This window comes from Natator depressus, chromosome 2, assembly GCF_965152275.1.
Source record: "Natator depressus isolate rNatDep1 chromosome 2, rNatDep2.hap1, whole genome shotgun sequence".
NCBI lineage: Eukaryota > Metazoa > Chordata > Testudines > Cheloniidae > Natator > Natator depressus.
This window is the reverse complement of record NC_134235.1, coordinates 211,447,799-211,466,522: the sequence shown is the minus strand read 5'-3', so window position 1 is coordinate 211,466,522 and position 18,724 is coordinate 211,447,799. Positions and strand designations below refer to the sequence as shown.

Below are 18,724 nucleotides of genomic sequence, written 5' to 3'. Positions count from 1 at the left end.
ATTTGGGCCCCACACTACAAGAAGGATGTGGAAAAATTGGAAAGTGTCCAGCGGAGGGCAACAAAAATGATTAGGGGACTATTTTTGAACACATGACTTATGAGGAGAGGCTGAGGGAACTGGGCTTGTTTAGTCTGCGGAAGAGAAGAATGAGGGGGGATTTGATAGCTGCTTTCAACTACCTGAAAAGGGGTTCCAAAGAGGATGGATCTAGACTGTTCTCAGTGGTAGCAGATGACAGAACAAGGAGTAATGGTCTCAAGTTGCAGTGTGGGAGGTTTAGGTTGTCTATTAGGAAAAACTTTTTCACTAGGAGGGTGGTGAAACACTGGAATGCGTTACCTAGGGATCTGCTTCCTTAGAAGTTTTTAAGGTCAGGCTTGACAAAGCCGTGGCTGGGATGATTTAGTTGGGATTGGTCCTGCTTTGAGCAGGGGGTTGGACTAGATGACCTCCTGAGGTCCCTTCCAACCCTGAAATTCTATGACACATAGTCTGCTTCTAGGATAGGTTATCTGACTTCTGAAACATTTCAGATGCTCTAAACAAATGTTAATCATTGTGACAATTGAAGAATCCCCATAGTGATAACTAGATCCTGGAAGGGCCTGCCTAGGGCCTGACCTAGACTCAGTGAGAGGCTTTGCATTGACTTCATGTGGTTTTGGATCAGAACACTGGTGAGCAAACTCTCCAATACAGAAGAGCTTTATTGAAGGCCAATAGGCATTTGCTCTTTTGGAAGTGCCTTTGAGTGACCCAGACTTTAGTGATGTGTCAAAGCAGCAGTGGGCCTACACGAGAATAGCAATCTAAAATGAAAGGTCCTCAAAACAGGAATTAGCAGACCAAATTGAAGGACTTTTGTCCATTTTTGAGAACCAGACTCAAAATTCTGAAATGTTTGGGTGAGGTTTCTTTGGCTCTGGTTTCTGGCTGGAATCAGAACTGCAACTGTCAAAGTCCCTGTGATAAATGAAAGGGTGGGGGGGCTCCCTTTTATGGACACCCAGCCAACCAGTAGCTATAAAATCCTTCTTAATAGCTGTTCTCTAATTGCTCTACCTGTAAAAGGTTAAAAAGTCTCACTGTGATGCATAGGTAAAAGGAAGTAGTGGGCACCTGGCCAGAAGAGCCAATGGAAAGGCTAGAACTTTTTAAAATTGAAAAAAGACTCCCCTTTTGTCTGTCTGTCTGTTGTTCTCCCAGGGAGAGGCAGACAGGGCCGCAGCTATGCTGTAAGAAGCTTGGGCCAGGTATGAAAAAATCATCAGTATTATACCTAGAAACTACTAATTTAAAACCCCAGATATGTAAGTTGATCAGGAAATGTCTAGGAAGATGCAATTAGGTTTATTCCTTTTATTTTGTTATGGCTTGTGGATTCCTCTGTGCTAACCCCAGGTGCTTTTGTTTTGCTTGTATCCTTTAAGCTGGACCTCAAGAAAGCTATTCTTAGTGCTTAATCCTTGTAGTTGCTTTTTTAAAATCTAGCAATAGCCTGAGTTCCCAGATGTATTTATTTTCTTTTTTTATTAATAAAATTTACCTTTTTTAAGAACAGAATTGGATTTGTGTGTCTTAAGAGTTTTGTGCACATGTTGCTTAATTAGCTGGTGACAACAGCTGATTTCCTTTTTTTTCTTTGTCAGCTCGTGCCTGGAGAGGGGGTGAAAGGGCTTGAGGGTACCCCACAGGAAGGAATTCCCAAGTGTGCCCTCCTGGGGTCTCAAAGGAGTCCTACTTGGGTGGTGGCACCATCTACCAATCCAAGATCAGAGAAAGTAGCTGTAACATTGGGAGTTTAATACAAGCCTGGAGTGGCCTGTATTAATTTTTAGAATCCTTGCGGGCCCCTACCTTCTGCACTCAAAGTGCCAGAGTGGGAAATTAGCCTTGACAGTTCCATAAGAGGGGCTGAACTCAGAGTGTTCCTCATTGGAAGAAGTACCAGAAATTTCATTTCTGAGATTGGGGAAGAAATTTCTCATGAAGAAACTCCAAGGGATTCAGCTTGTTTAGATAAGCTTCAGCTAAACAGCCAGATTTTTGCACTTCTGGACCAAACCAAAGCCCTAGTGCATAGACACTATGGTGAGTGAGGCTACATGAATACTTCAGTTATAGCACTAGTCTATATGACACAAAAACAGTCTTTGATTCAGATCCTCAACTGGTGTAATTTGAGGTAACTCTATTAAATTCAATGGTGGTGTGCTGATTTACACAACCTGACAGTCTGGCCCTTTGTGTTTTAGTAACCGCTCTAAAGTATTTCATAGTTTTGCCCTTTGTTGATTCTGATGACTGAAGTATCTGTTCTCATTTATTCTAGGAAATTTACCAGTGGTGTGGCTCAACATGCAATAAATTTGAGCGTCTGAAGGCTACTCAAGTTGCTGTTGGCATTCGGGACAATGAGAGGAATGGAAGATCTCAGCTAATTGTTGTAGAGGAAGGAAGTGAGCCAAGACAACTTACAAAGGTATACACTGTTCAAATACACTGTTATCCAGGCTTCTGGGCATGTCCTGCTGCCATAATACTTCACCTCAGGATATGTCATCAGATCTCATTATCTAAGCAGGACTGGACCCAGTCTTTACATAGACAAGATCCTCACTGGACACCCATCAACTTCATTGCTCTGTTGTAAGAGTGCTGTGTACACAACACTGTTAGGTGCTCTTCCCTCTCAGTCAGGACTGAGCTAGTGCCCCAGCCTAGTGCTATGAGATGATTTACTCCCTTTATGTGCTGTCTTTCATGGCCCCCTTTTTGGAAAAGTAAGAATGTTAGCCGTTGTGTCTTGAACAAATCCCAGTGGAGTAATTACATTCTACAAGCATAAATTCATCCAGCAGTTTCCCTAGCAAAGTTATTCCTTTCCTCTCCTAAATAAACAATACTCATATAGGGTTTGGTCCTATGGTCTTTGAAGTCAATGGAAAAGCTCCCTCAATAGTGCAGGATCAGTGCTAGATAGAGTTGTGGGGAAGTTTATGGAGGGGATGAGTGGTGGGAGTGCCTTGAAAAGCTTGTGAGAGAACTGGTGAAGGGAGTGTAACAAACAAATTGAAGGACTTGGGAGGGAGGACAAAAGTCCTTTGGAACATCACAGCTATTAGGAACACCTTTGTACTATGGAGCTAGTCCATGGGGACTTGAGTAAGTCCCCTTTTATTCTATATGGCAAAGTTATTTTTCATACACAGAGATATTTAAAATAATAACACAGACTTTGAATACAGTCATATGTAAAAAGATTATCAGCTGAGTCAGGTCATGTCTACACTAGGGGGACTGTACTGGCATATCTACAGCACTGTAGCTATTCTAGCATGACCCATAGTGTAGACACAGCCTGCACCAAAGGAAGAGGTTGTTCTGTCGGTGTAGTAACATCACCTCTCTGAATGACAGTAGCTTGGTTAAGGAAAGCATTCTTCTGTTGGCCTAGCTGCATCTACACCGGGAGTTAAGTCGACATAGCTACGTGACTCTGGAGTTTGGATTTTACATACCACTGAGCAATGTCCCTGTGTCGACCTAAATTTTAAGTGTAGGCCAGGCTTCAGGGCTTGTCTACACGTGAAACGTGACAGCAGCACAACTGCAGCAGCCAATGGGAGGTGTTCTCTAACTAGTGTAGGTAATCCACCTCCCCGAGGGGTTTGATTGATGGAAGAATTTGATCTCGCACTCTCTACACTTGGGGTTAGTTGCTCAGCGGTTTGATGTAGCCTCAGTCTCATTTAACCACCGAAAGTGCTTGCCATTATACGCTGGCTCCATGCTCCACCAGAGTCCGGGGGGGGTTGGGGCTGTAAAGCCGCAGGGTGTGTCTGGGGGGTCAGGGCTCTGGGTTGAGGCAGGGGCTTGGGGCTTCTTCCCTGCAGGAGCACCAGGGCTCAGGGCTTTAGACCAGGGGGAGCACTGAGGCTCAGGGCTTCAAACCTACGGCTCCGTTCCCAGCTTCAGCTTGGTGGGGGACACACCATGGATTGGCGCTTAAGCCCCAGGACTCTGCTCCCAGTTTCAGCCTCGCAGGGGGTGCCAGGGATCAGGGCTTTAGCTATGAGGGGGAGTGCCGGTTTCAGCCCCAGCACTCCTCCCATAGTTAGAGTCCCGGCACACACCCTCCCCCACCCCTGGCAGAAACTGGGAGCAGAACTGCGGGTCTGAAGCCCCAATCCCTGGCACACCTTGTGGGGCTGAAGCTGGAACAGAGCAGCAGGGCTAAAGCCCCAATCCCCAGCACTCCCTCCAGGTCTTAAGCCATGAGCCCTGGCGCTCCCAGGGGGAGAAGCCCTGAGCCCCCTGCCGGGAACCCTGGCGACTCCCCCTCCCCGCCTGGAGTCCTGACCCCCCTCAACCCTACAGTGGCAGCCCCAATTCCCCCATAGCAGAAGTCCGTAGTGTCTTGTTCAGCGTTACAGACTATTTCAGAGTTACAGACAATCTCCATGCCCGAGGTGTCTGTAACGCTGAGGCTCTACTGTACTTCCCCCTCTAACTAGGTGCAGATCAGGTGATGAGAGGTGCAAGTGTCCTGATGTGCACTTTCAATTCGTTTTCAAATTGCAAAATTGCATGTGGATATTTTGGACATGCAATGCACCTTCAGAAAGGGAGGCCACATCTCCTCTACTTTGAAAACATGCCCCTAAAATAATTTACTTTGAAGTCTAATTTGCCTCAGGGGCAAAAGGCACAGAACCTGTCCTGCTCTATTGCTTAAACAATTATTGCTTACAATCAGCATGACAAAACAGTGGTGCACCAGAAACACAGTCTTCATGCACACTCCATTAGTATTGCTTCATGCAGATAACATGGGGCAGAACACACGCCAAACCAGAAATTAAATGTGCCTATTCCATTTTGCTGAAGAATTATTTTATGTTCAGCGTTTTGCTCCTTTCCCATTTTGGAGGGGGCGGGGGAGAGTCTGAATGGGAAAAATTGATTTAGAAACATTAATAAATTCCAAGTGTGTTAGGAGGTTAGTATGTGAACTGTAACCAGATCACAATGTTGGTCAACACTTTTCAGCTGTTGAAGATTCAGAAAACAGGGGGAGGGAAGGGGGCGTGGCATTTCAGAAGGAAAAATTACAAATCTGCCCCTCCCCACTTTTAAAAATCTACTCTATTGCTGGTTGAAATTGAGTAAATTTGGTGTTTTTTGTTTTTTAATAGGGTTCCCATCCCTTAAGCAATCCCCCCACCACCACCCTACACACGCACGCACGCGTGCGCACACACACATGTCCATTTTCAACTAGTTCAGGACCTAACACATAGTAGATATTATAAAGGAAAAGTTACACCCATTCATCATTAAGGCGTTGAGGGCCCTGATGAAGTGTCACCTCTGCTCCACTGTGATGCTCAGGAATGCATAATTCTGTGATATCCCAGCTACTAGACTATACAGTATTTGCTTCTTCTTTTTTTTTTTTTTGTCTGCGCTGCTGCCTGATTGAGGACTTCCGGTTTCACAGGGTGTCTGGTTGACTGGTAAGTCCGTAACTCTGGTGTTTGGTATCTTTGAAGAAGTCCACGGGGTTGTGTGGGAGGAAGATGTTACAGGCTGGGTCACGGATCTCATCACAAAGCCCTCATTCAGCTGTGTGGTTCTATTCACTCGTGTAAACTTCCTGGAACCTATAGTGACCTAGACAAGTGATTAAAAGGACAGGGAAAATGCCACGGTTGTAATTTGATTTCCCTGTCTTGGAAAATATTAGTGAATAATGATTTTCATTACTTGCCCAGCAACAATGGAGGGAAAGTTTCAGCTTTTCCTTTCTTACGAAGGTAAATATTACGGTGGGAGACTATTGGTGAGTTAAGTGAACAGTGTTTATTGCTCTGATTGCTCACCATTGTGACAACTCTTCTCCTGTGATCAGCAGTATCAGGGAAGTTCTGCGGGCAGTACTTCAGGCAGCAGGGGTGGGAATGTTGTCTCAATAAAGAAATATGGAGCTGCGCCTGCATGCCTCTATCGCACGCCCAGTCATTGCAAGCTTTAGGGAAATGTGCTGTCATATAGCTACTAGGCCCGGAGTTCTCACCACAAATGTTTCAGTGGCCCCAGAGTGCGGCCACCAAATCTTGCTGGTTGCCACTATGACAGTTTTCTCTAAAATAATTAATTTAGGAAAAACAAATAAATATGCACATAAACATGTCCAAATCATAGTTATTTATGTGGGGTTTTTATTTGTACACTCAATGATAACAATAATTAATAATTAATGTACAGTTATCTCTATTCTTTACTGGACCTAAGCAGAATAGAAACACAAATAAGGTGTTTTGCATGTTCTTATCTTTTGGTGGTGGTGGTGTTTTTTTGTTTTTGTTTTTTTTGGGGTTTTTTGTTTTTGTTTTTTTTAGACTTGCTAGCTGGTAAGTCTGCTCCTGTGAAAAGTGATATTTGTATATTTGTTATCTAGCTCTGAGGCAGGGATGGTGATATTTACAAACATATACATACCATTTTTCACAGCAGACTTACTCAGCCCTGGCAAGCCGGGGGACAAATTAAGCCCCGACGGGGAGGTGGATAGGGAGACAGCGGGGGCCAAGGGTGATGGGGTGGATAAGTGAGGGGCTGAGGCAGCAGTGTGGGCCAGGGGTGGTGAGGGGGGTGGTGAACCCGGAGACCGGGGTTTTGCCACTGCACAGCAAAAACCCAGAGCTGAAAGCCCCATGGTCAGAGCCGGCCACCTGGCACCTGCCACCCCAGGCTTGAAGCCAGAAGCCTGAGCCCCACCTCTTCTGGGAAGGTGGGGAACTCACACCAGCTGTCTGCTCCTCTGGCGCTTGTGGCTCCAAATGGGGGCAGGGCCCAACCCCTCCTTGCAGCCCAAGGGAAGGAACCACTGCTTTGCCCCCACCCTCACCTGCAATCACCGCCCAGGAGGCTGTGGCCACAAGAAAAGCCCCTGGTGGCCACATGCGGCCAGGCGGCCGCATTTGAGAAATGCTGCACTAGGCCATCTCTCCTCTTTCCTTCTTTAAGCATCTGTCCCCTGTTGTTGCCTTTTTGTTTGATCTTTTGTGGCTTACCCTTGCTCCCCATGAAAGAGTGCCCCTTTGCTTTTGCTCATAAGACTTCCCTAATGCTGTTGGGTAGATTGGAAACGTCATTGTATTTGTTCACTTTGGTGTCAGAGAAGTGGCATGGGCCGGGGCAGAGGAGGGTGCTACCCATTTCCCTAAAAGATAAATTATAAAATGAGTAGGTGGGAAAAAGTGAGATTCTCATGATCCCGTACCAGAATGGAACTCCTGAGGGGGTTTTCTCCCTTGGATGCAGGCACATGGCTCTTCCTGTTGCTTGTGAACACTCACAAGTAGATCCTATTCTGGTAGGCAGTTTTTCTTGCTGATAAGATGCCAGGCTGCTGCTATATAAGTACATGTTTGCAATGCAAATACAGATGAAGAATTTACAACAGAATTGCTGCCTGGGTTGTAGGAATTAGTTTTTTGCCTCTTGGTGAAAGCCATGCCCTGCATTTGGCTTAATGCACAAGTGTAGTTTTTTTTGCAGTTTGCAGAAACCTCTGCAGTCTAAGCTTCAGTTGTCTGTCAGGGAAACTTCTCCCCTACCCGAAAAACTTTCCAGGGGCTTTCAGTGACATTTGCGCTCCTAAATCCCTTAGGAGACTTTGAAAATCTTAGTGATCGAGTTTACTAGCATTAATGTTCGTGTGGAGGCAATTTTTACTCTTCATGCCGGCAGAACTTGTGTTTCTACTTGAAGAACAAGAACATGTGACTCAGCTGACCAATCACAACTAAGCATGAATATTCTAAATTTGTGCTGTGTTGATCAATCTACAGAGTAAAAAAAATATTGAACATTGACTTAGGAAAAGTTGGCTAAGGCCTGATGTACACTTAACATTATATCAACAAAACTGTGTCGCTCAGGGGTATGAAAAGTCCACACTCTGAGTGTTGTAACAACACTTCCTAGCTTCCAGTGTAGACCATGTAGAATGCTTCCATCATCCTAGTGACTGTCGCTTGGGGAGTGGTGTTCCTACTCTGACAGGAAAACCCCTTCTGTCATTGTAGGTAGCGTCTACACTATGGGGTGGCATTGGCATAGCTACAGTGCCAGAGCTATGCTGCTATAGACCCTGTAGGGTAGACATGGCCTGAATTAACTACATTGATCACTGTGAGTTATTCACTTAGTTCTATGATTGGATCTGATTCTTAGCTGCTGCTGGGGTGATCAGAGAACAGGGAGAGAGACCCTATTTTTTCATCTCTAGCAGTTCTATCTGCAGTAGATGATTTAATCTGTTGGCTGTATTACACCTGTCACACGGTGCATTCTCTTCCCAGCACTAGCCCTGGGAGGAGCAGCAGAGAGAAACGCTGATATTATTAGTTTCATTCTCCTTCTGCTTTTCGCTACTTTCACGAAGGGCAATGGTATGAACTAGGTTCTCTGAGGTTGTAAATTGGAGAAACTCCACTGAAGTCAACAGAGCTACTGTAGTGACAGTTTTACACAGCAAATATAGTAGCCTTATGTGACCAGAAGCAGGGGTGCAATACTATCTTGAGATTCTGCTGGAAGAACTCTAAAAGTGTCAAACAAAAGAAGTAATTTTCTAGCCCCCCTGGTTGTGGGGGAAACATAAAGCCTATCAGCTCAAAAAAAAAATCCCCAAAAGAACCCAAAATTGATTAGTTTAATAATCTCATCATTTGGGGGCAGGTGTGTTTGACTCATTGTTTTTTAACTTTGGGTTGGGAATAATGTGAATCTAATGTAGACAACCAGACTTTCATAGATATGGGTTATTTCCTCACTCTTCAGTCTTTGGAAGGAGAGTTTTATCTTTCAAATGAACAGCTTTATTTTGCCAGTTGGCATCTTTTCCAAGTCAGAGTAACTTCCCTGTAGATTCCACCCAGCTGTAAATGTCAGGAAAATTGATTACCCGGTCAGTTAATTTGCTGAAAAAATAGTTACCATCCTTATTGAGTGGCAGTGTTAGAAAAGAAACAGTTACATGTCAAAAGTTAATATGTATAAATATATATAGTAAACACTATAAACTGATACTGATCCCATCTGTTGCTCACCAGTGTAATGGTACTGTAGTCACCTTTCAGTGACAATCCAGAACTCAGTAAGGAGAGCAGTTACCACAAATGTTCTTTTATGGTCTCTTGCACCTACAATTTCTTTTCCTGTCCCATAAAAAATATGAGGAATGAAACTTTAGCCATTCCCCAGCCATGTTTCTTTCTTAACCTGTTCACATCAGGTTTTTTGTTTTTTTGTTTTTTAAAGCAAACCCTGTTTAAATAATCTCACACTGTTTCTTTTGAGCTTTGATGTTTTTGGATCTGTGGGGAATAGTTGGTGAGTATGTTCTCTTGATTCATGTTATGCATTTCACAGAATTATAGAAATGTAGGGCTAGAAGAGGGACCTTGAGGGTATGTCTACACTGCAATTAAAAACCCGCAGCTCCCCTTGCCAGCTGACCCACTTGTGTGGCTCGGCCTAAGGCTGTTTAATTGCGATGTACACATTCGGTCTCAGGCTGGAGCCCAGGCTCTAGGAACCTGCAAAGTGGGAGGGTCCCAGAGCTCAGGCTACAGCCCGAGCATGAATGGCTACACTGCAGTTAACAGCCCCTTAGCTTGAGCCCCATGAGCCAGAGTCAGCTGGCATGGGCCAGCTGCAGGTGTCTAACTGTAGTGTTGTAGACGTAACCTGAGAGGTCATCTATTACAGGCCCCTGTGCTGAGGCAGGACCAAGTATACCTAGACCATCAGATTATGGCTTTTATTGTCATCCATCTTTTATACTTTTAAAGAGTACAGAGTTTCGTTAAAGCATTAAACGTTCATAGTTATGTTGTCAGAAACTGTTCTTGTATTAAGAATTTCTTGATAGGAAATTAAGGTCTTGTCGTCTTGGGGAAAATTTTCTGGCATTGCTACGGGTATTCTACAATAAAAGTGATTTTATTCTGGAATAGAATCTCTGCTCCACTACAGCTATGCTAGGAAATATCCCTGTGTAGACAAGGCCTAAGATTTCTTGTAAAACGGATTAAGGGTACGTCTGCACTACAAGTGCTGTAGCTGCCCTGCTGTAGTGTAGATGCTTGCTACAGCAATGGAAGGGGTTTATCCATCACTGTAGTAAATCCACCCCTCTGAGAGGTGGTAGCTCGGTCCACAGAATCCGTCGACCTAGCGGTGTCTACACAGGGGCTTAGGCCAGCTTAACTATGTCCTTCATAGGAATGAATTTTTCACACCCCTGAGCAATGTAACTGGGTCAACCTAAGTTTTACATGTAGATCATGCCTAAATAACTGTATTCACTCTTCTTTGAGCCTGTTAAGCAAGTCCCTTTTAGAGTGAGACACTGATTAGCAAGGTACTTGAGTACTTGCATATGAATAGCTGAATAGCATTCCTCATGTTCTTAAATACTACTCTGAATCCCAGAGCCTGAGTGGCAAGTTCAGTATTTACAGGGATCTTTATCTGAACTCCATAGCATCTTACAAATACCTACTCCTTAAGGGTCAAACTTTCCTCCTGTGCAGTCACATTAGGGCTAGTCAGATGGTTGAAGGAGGCTTTTCTAAGTGAAGGGGTTAAACTGGACTAGGACTTAGGAGTTCAGTTTGCAGCACTGCTGCTGTCTTGCTGTGTGACTTTGGGCAAGTTACTTAGCCTCTTTGACGGGTAAACTCTCCCACCCTTTGGCGACGTAGGGTACGTCTTCACTAGCAACGTTAAAGCGCTGTCACGGCAGCTCTTTAATGTGGCTGTGTAGTTGCGGCACCAGCTCTGGGAAGATCTCCCAGCGCTGTAAAAAAAACAAAAACAAAAACAAAACCCACCCCCACAAGGGGAGTAGCTACCAGCGCTGGGAGCACACCTCCCAGCGCCTGTGCACTGTCTACACTGTTCTTTCACACCCCAGAGCGAGAAAGTCACAGTGCTTTAGAGTGGCATTGTAGACAAGGCCTTAGATTGTTAGGTTTTCAGGGCAGAGACAGCCTCTTGCACATTGTGTTTGATACTTCTCCCCACAGACCATTGATCTTAGTTAGGGCCTCTAGAACGATGCTACTATACTCCCATAAATTAGTTCCATCCATTTCTGACACATGTTGCAAAGCACTGGACCTGCTTATTAGCTACTGTCAGACACTTAAGATATGGCATTTTCTGAAAATCATGGGTTGAATATCACGTGTAATTTCTCAAGGAAAAAAGATTGGGGCTATCTGGCAAAGTAAATAAGTTATTAAAAATTGCATAATAAATTATCTGTTTCTATTCAGTGGCATTTTGATCTTTTGTCTATTAAAACTGTCTGACTGATGAACATGTGGGTTATTGACTGGCTGAAGTATAGTAGTTTCTGCATCCAATGAGGTTACTTTATTGCTCAGTTTATGGCAGCTGAAAGCATACGCTGTTACTTTATCTCTTCACAGCATTCTGGCCGCACTGTAAACTACAAATATAAATAAATTAGTCATCTAGTTGACCTGCCTTTCATGCAGTCTCTACTCAGTGGAGTGGCTAAAATTATTAGCTGTAGTGTAGGTGGTGTGCATAAATATGCTTTCGGGGTTCAGTCATGTCTCAGCAGAGCACTGTGGGGGAGGATGCAAACCACCCACACTTCAATGCATGACAACATTGCTCTTTCTGCGCAAGACTCAAAAGGCAAATAAAAAGAGCCCACATTTATTATTGTTTTAAAATCTCATGATTTGTAGGCTAATCTCACAATGTTTGGAGGCCCTACCCAGGATTCATGAATGGTTGGTATTGGTGTTACTGGTTTTATTAGGTTTCAGAGTAGCAGCCGTGTTAGTCTGTATCCACAAAAAGAAAAGGAGGACTTGTGGCACCTTACAGGCTAACAAATTTATTTGAGCATAAGCTTTCGTGAGGTACAGCTCACTTCATCGGATGCATGCTAGTAACCTCCCAGCAATCTTTGGCACTGATGCTCAATTTTCTTCTGTGTGTGAATGCAATTCTCGTGAAATGCTGTATGTAACTTATTTAAGAACTAGCTTGTTTTGCTGCTTTCAGAGTTTGGTAGTAAAAGGAATGGGCAACATTTTTGTTAACCCCTTGCCCATAAAGATTAGTGGTGATTTTTCCCCTTTCTCTTTCCTTAATAAGGAAGCATAGCTTGAAAAGCCCAGACCTTCAAAGCCAGACTGTGATTCACAAAACTGCTCAACTGCCGCCTAACCCTGTAGGTCAGGGGTGGACAAACTTTTTGGCATGAGGGCCACATCTGGGTATGGAAATTGTTTTGCAGGTCGTGAATGCTCTCGAAATTAACAATTTAGAAATGTTCAAATAAATTCTATTTAATAAAGATACATTTTAGTGGAAATAAACATAAAACCTTACTTACTATTATAAATATACCATTATAACAACGTATTACAATAATTAAACAAAACGTACCCCCTTTCCATGCCTTCTTTGATTAATGTGGGGGAGGGGGACTCTATGGGATATAGCATGGGGGGGCTCTATAAGAGATGTTAAAGCGGGGGCAGGGGGACTCATGGGGTGTGGCTTGGGGGGGTGCTCTACAGGGACGGTACTGGGGACTCCTAGGGGCCCTGCTGGCAGTAACACCGAGGCGGCCGTACCATGCACTGCCACGGGCAGAGGCAACCTAGCTGGGATGAGTGCGGCCCCTGGGCAGTTTTGAGAGTCTCGAGGGTGGGGCTGTAGGAGACTGGGAGGGTCTGGGCACGGTGATTGGCTGATGAGGAATGAGGCGAGTCTCTTGGAAGAGCGGTACCTCAGGGATTGGTCGATGAAAGAGATGTGGTTTCTAACTGGACTCAATTAGGGGCAGTATCTTGTGATGCTGCTAATCTTGATCATTGGCTAGTTTGGGCGGAAGCTGGTGCAAAGAGAGTGGTACTTTGGGGATTGGGTGCGCTGCCACATGGGGTGGGGTTCTGATTCTGCAAACAGCACGATGAAGTCTGGGTAAGCGGTGCTATCACGTCTGCGCAGTGTGGCTCCACGTGCAGGAAGATGGTGCTCATCAAGGAATTGTGAGTCGGGGGCTGGGGAGCACCAGAATAGGGCAAGCCCCTGGCTCTGCTCATCGACTGGAGCACCAGAGCAGGGCAAGCCCCCAACCCTGCTCGCTGGTGGGAGCTCAAGAGCCAGATTAAAAGGTCTGATGGGCCGGAGGCGGCCCGTGGGCCGTAGTTTGCCCACCCCTAGACTACAGAATCATAGTCTCTCTTGCTCTCTGGTCCAATGACTCTTTAAGTATTTATACAAAGTCGAACAGCTTCGAGTGAGGGAGCCACCCTCCCTCACTTTGCCCTCAGGATGTGCCACAGCTGAGTGGTTATCATGCCTCTTCTGAGAGATGGGAGATCCCTGTTCAACTCCTGTCTCATGCTTAGGCAGAGGTGGGAATTGTAATTGTTTCTCACATCCCGGACAAGTGCTCTAACCACTGGGCCACAAGGTGGGCTCCTCCTCTGGTTTTGTGTGGAATAAGGCAGGCACCTAACTCATTTGTACAAAAAGCGACCTAAGCGCCTGAGCCGTCTGATTCCAGGAGAGGGATTCCTGGTTGTAGATTGCAAACAGAGATAGGTGCCTTCCTGAACCTGGGACTTAGGTGCCTATCTTTGTGAGGGGGCAGGGCTTACGAAACACTCATCTTGTCAGCATCTCCTATTGGACTGCTTAGACTACTCACTACTCAGTGTGCTGGCTTTGGTGGATAACATTCTTGGGTGCCTATCTCATCCCATTCATTGTATAAGGAGCCTGGGCACCTAACCCGGGCTTTGTGGATTGCAGTGTTGTTCCTGGCACTTAAAAGTTAGGTGTTGCAGTGCTCAGCATCACAACACCCGAGGTTCCTTTGTGGATCTGGGCCTTTCTCTAACTAATATATCCTGGGCTCATAGGCTTATCAAGAGCTTGCTTCTTCCATATAGGGGAAAATAACATGGTCGCTGCCCTCACAGCACTGAGAAAGCAATAATGTCTAATACCGCCCTTAAAATACCTTTATGTCCATTAGGAATAGGGCGACCAGATAGCAACTTGAAAAAACGGGACAGTGGGTGTGGGTAATAGGTGCCTATATAAGAAAAAGTCTGCAAAAACGTGACTGTCCCTTTAAAAACAGGATACCTGGTCACCCTAATTAGGAATATAAAAAAGGGGATTACCTGGTCTAGAAATGGAGTATAAACAGTTATCTTGAGAGACTTCATTCCTTTTCCTGAACAACATATAGCATCATAGACCCCCTCAAAACTTTCACCAGGAGGCAGAGACCCTGAGTGACTTATAGATATAGCCCCACATGATAAAGCAGATAGCAAGGAATTTAGAGAAATCATTTGACCAAATTAAATTATGACGTGGGAATAAGTAACCGTGAAAACAAGTTGCTTCTCTGCAGAAAGCCCCATATCAAAGAGACAACGATAACAAACATTTGCAAAGGAGAGTTGAGATCTCATTATGCAACCAAGAGGTAGGAGAGATGGAAACAATGAAAATCACACCAGTTCCTTTTGAGACCACTCACATGCAGCCAAATATAAACAAATAGGGACGAAGGGGAAATTAAACTTTCATGAGAATGTAAAAGACTTTAGAGGATAAGTCACTTTATCATGCATGAAAACCACTGTCAACTGATTATGCAATAAAGGGACTGAAATGACATTTAAAGCTTATGAGTTACTATTACAGTGGTCACCTTTGATGATATACTGTGCAGTTAGACCACACACATCTAATATAAAAGGTGAACTGATAGCCATTTCACTTTCCAAGATTCCAATTTAGGATGTCAAGTTTCTGCCTGCATGCCTCATATTGGTTTCAGGCATTAGTGACTGTAATCTAGTGTTGCAAGAGAAATGTAGAACTCTGAACTAAGGTCTTGTCTGTTAGTGATAGAGAAACTAATTCTAAACCATTTTTTTAAATTTGAAGTGTACTCCATAAAACTGCAACTCCCAGTAAGAAATCAATTTGGAAAAGAATTTTCAATTTCATGATTTTAAAATGCATGTCAGCTCTCTATAATCATTTGACTGCTCCAGGTATTGTATATCTAGCTGAATTCACCTGGTGTGCTGCACAATGCATCAGGCACACCCATTCTTACATTCCACTAATTTAAATGAACATAAATTACAAAGGTAGCACAGCAGATGTTGTGACCAACGATAAAACTGTTAATCTATCAGACTCGTGAGCAGTGAACTGATGGTTGTCATCGAAGACAGCCATTAAAGATTTTAAAAGTGCAAAGCTCTATTTTGCAGAGAATTACATTTCAACATAGTGTTTTATTTTAATAGAAATTGTGGCAGGAAATAGATCAGGATAACCCTAAACAACAATCCAATAAATATTTACATGTCAGTTTTTAAAATTCTGGCCAAAACATTTGCTGGCTATTACAGACCTTTTCAATCCTATAGGCCAAATTCGGCTTTTAGTAACACTGGTATAAATCTGGAATAACTCCATTTACTTCAGTGGAGTTACTCTGAATTTACATCAGTATTACTGAGAGCAGAATTTGGGCCTACATATTTTTAAAGCTGTAAATAAGAATTTGTAACACTGTGAGTCAATACAGTCAGGGAAAGAATACTGCAAATGGTTTTTATAATGACTTATAAAATTTTAATTTGAATCTTGTTTTATTAAAAAAAGGTTTATTTTATAAGATAAGGAATATATGTGACATCGAGCCAAAATGCGTATTGTCGTGTGTGTGTGTGTGTGTGTGTGTGTGTGTGTGAGAGAGACACACACAAACACAGATATGACAATACCAACTTTGGCTCTGTCTCTATGTCATGTGTGTGTGTATGTGTATATATATGCATGTGTGTGTGTGTGTGTGTGTGTGTGTGTGTGTGTATATATATATATATATATATCAATGTTTGAAAAATATATAGTGATAATACAATAGTATGGCTCGAGGCTTGTTTCTTGAGAAGTGTGTAACTAAACACCTAAAAAGAAAAGGAGTACTTGTGGCACCTTAAAGACTAACAAATTTATTAGAGCATAAGCTTTCAAAATTGGTTAGTCTCTAAGGTGCCACAAGTACTCCTTTACTTTTTACGGATAGAGACTAACATGGCTGCTGCTCTGAAAACTAAACACCTACTTACCTTGTATAAATCAAGACATACATTTTTTTTTTATTGGTAAATGTTGGTAAGGTCGATTTCACTGTAAACACACAAACCAACAGAAACATATAATTGAAATTTACAAAGAAAGAAAAATGTTGTTCAAGAACATATTGGACTTTGACTGAAAAACATTTATTTTTGCATATTTTGACATGTGATGTTAACAAGTTGTATTTTAATATTATAAAGACTTAACGTTTTGAATCTCAATATCTGCTGTCATTAAATAATTGTCTGGCTTCCCACCACCCATAATTTCCCACAATTATGAAAATTTGAATAGCTAAAAACAGGAAAAAATGCTTAAAACCCACAGTTTTTCACAACTGTGAAAATTTAAATCAATAAAAATTGAAAAATGCTTTAAGATAAATATTAGTATTATCCATCTACATTTTTATATATATAAAATTCTGCCAAGGTAAATAGTAGTGAACACAAAAGTTGTTTCCAGCATTTGTGCTGCTTAAGGGAAAAAAAACCAAACAGGGCCATCTTTCATTTCTGTTGGGTGGTAACATGTAGAGCATCATAGGAAGGGAGTCCCAGCATGATGTCTCATAGATGCTGTATTTATTAGTCATCAGTACAATTTTGTAAACATCTTGCATGCAGATATTTGTTTCAGTGATCTAAAAGATCCAAATGTAATGGAACTTGACCTTATCTTGGAAAATAAAATAATCCGGAGGAAGGTTATGTTGAATTAGTGAGTGTGCCTTATTTTTAATCGTAACTTTTAACAACAAAAATCCAAGGACAATTAAACCATTAAAAATACATTCAAACAATATTGTAGACTGAAGTTCAGCTTACAAGAATCAGGAAATTCTGAATGTGAAAAATCAATTACCTCAGATTTCCAGACAAATGTAGGAATGTAATGTAACACCGAAGTATCGAGTTTTTCTTAAGCACCAATGCGATGAGAGATATCAGGAGGCCAATTTCTTGTTTCATGCAAATAGGTACAGTTCCTTTGGTTTCAGTGGAAAGTTGTCTGTTTACACATGCTGAGAACTTGACCCAGAGTTTCAACCACAGAATTTCCCTGTTTTCTATGTGTTTAAAGGCAGATCTCTAATGCTATCTGAACACAGCTTTGGGTGTCTGAATAATTGATAAATACAGAAGTAGAAAAGGTTGTTGCATTATATCCTTGGCTGCCCCAATCAACTCCCCGAAAAACAGGGACCTTAGGGTGCATACTAACAGAGACCTCAGGCCAAAGTAACATTCATAATGGGAATATGCTTACATTAAAAATAATTGATAGGGTGCTTATTTAGAGTGCATTGCCTTCAATCCAACAGTGATCGTTCAGCAATACTGTCCAGTATGGATCAGACACTGGGTTGTAGCCATAGGCTTGCATTGTGGGCCATGCAGAGCTACACACCCTGGCAGAACTTCTTGTGCCTCAGGGATTGTGCCTCAGAAGAGAACCATATGTGGGGTGAGGAAGGACTTTTCCCTCAGGTCAGATTGGCAGTCCTTGGTGGAGGGGGTTGCCTTCCTCTGCAGTGCTGGGATCATCTGAGTATATCTCACTTAATGAAGTCCCTGCTACTGCTGGGGCCTTGGGCACCTCAGTCCCTCCTGTTTTCCACCTGTGGCACTCAATAGTTTAGTCTCCTGAGGTGTGTAATCCTGTAACGCTTTGATCTAATTCTGATCGTTGCTTGTAGGGGTTAGTGTGGGGGTACTGGCAGGTGCTGGTGGCCTGCGATGCACAGGATGTCAGACTAGCTGATCAGGTGGTCCCTTCTGGCCTTAAAAACTCTGTCTATGTCTTACCAGTGCTGTGCTGCAAACATTTTAACTAGGGGTCCCTCAAACAGTGTCCACCTCAGTTGAGGTAGAATGCTCTAGTTTTCCCCTGCCAAATCCCTCAATCCCACCAGCTCCTTCACCCAACCTATTGATTCGGCCATCCCCACCCTCTCTCAATTTATCGTGCTTCCCCTTTCCCAGGGAGGTTCCTCCTGGGAACTTTTCCTCACAGCAACAGTGGTGGCAGTCGAGTATCCAGAAGCTTTGCTGGCAGTATGATTGTTATTTTTATTGTGGGCTCCAGTCATGGACCAGGACCCCACTGTGCTGGGTGCTGTACAGAGAGGGAAACGAGGGTCCCTGCCACAAAGAGCTCGCAGTCTATGGAATCCCCAGCAGGTCATCCAGTGAGTGAGTGGGTGGGTGAGGAGCAGGTCCTCTCTGGGTGGTTAGTTGGGAATTGGAACCCCAGCTCCCTGAGATTGAAGTGTTCTCCGACTGGTTTGTGAATGTTATAATTCTTGACATCTGATTTGTGTCCATTTATTCTTTTACGTAGAGACTGTCCAGTTTGACCAATGTACATGGCAGAGGGGCATTGCTGGCACATGATGGCATATATCACATTGGTGGATGTGCAGGTGAACGAGCCTCTGATAGTGTGGCTGATGTGATTAGGC

At 43.4% G+C, this 18,724-nt stretch overlaps 1 protein-coding gene across 1 annotated transcript in view; it reads left to right on the top strand.

Moving 5' to 3' along the window:
- Positions 1 to 18,724, top strand: part of SCIN (scinderin) — an 88,470-nt gene that overhangs the window by 36,826 nt on the left and 32,920 nt on the right. The window contains exon 4 of the mRNA XM_074945847.1: positions 2,336 to 2,485. Coding sequence (XP_074801948.1) covers positions 2,336 to 2,485 — 150 coding nt within the window. The remainder of the gene's footprint in view (positions 1 to 2,335; positions 2,486 to 18,724) is intronic.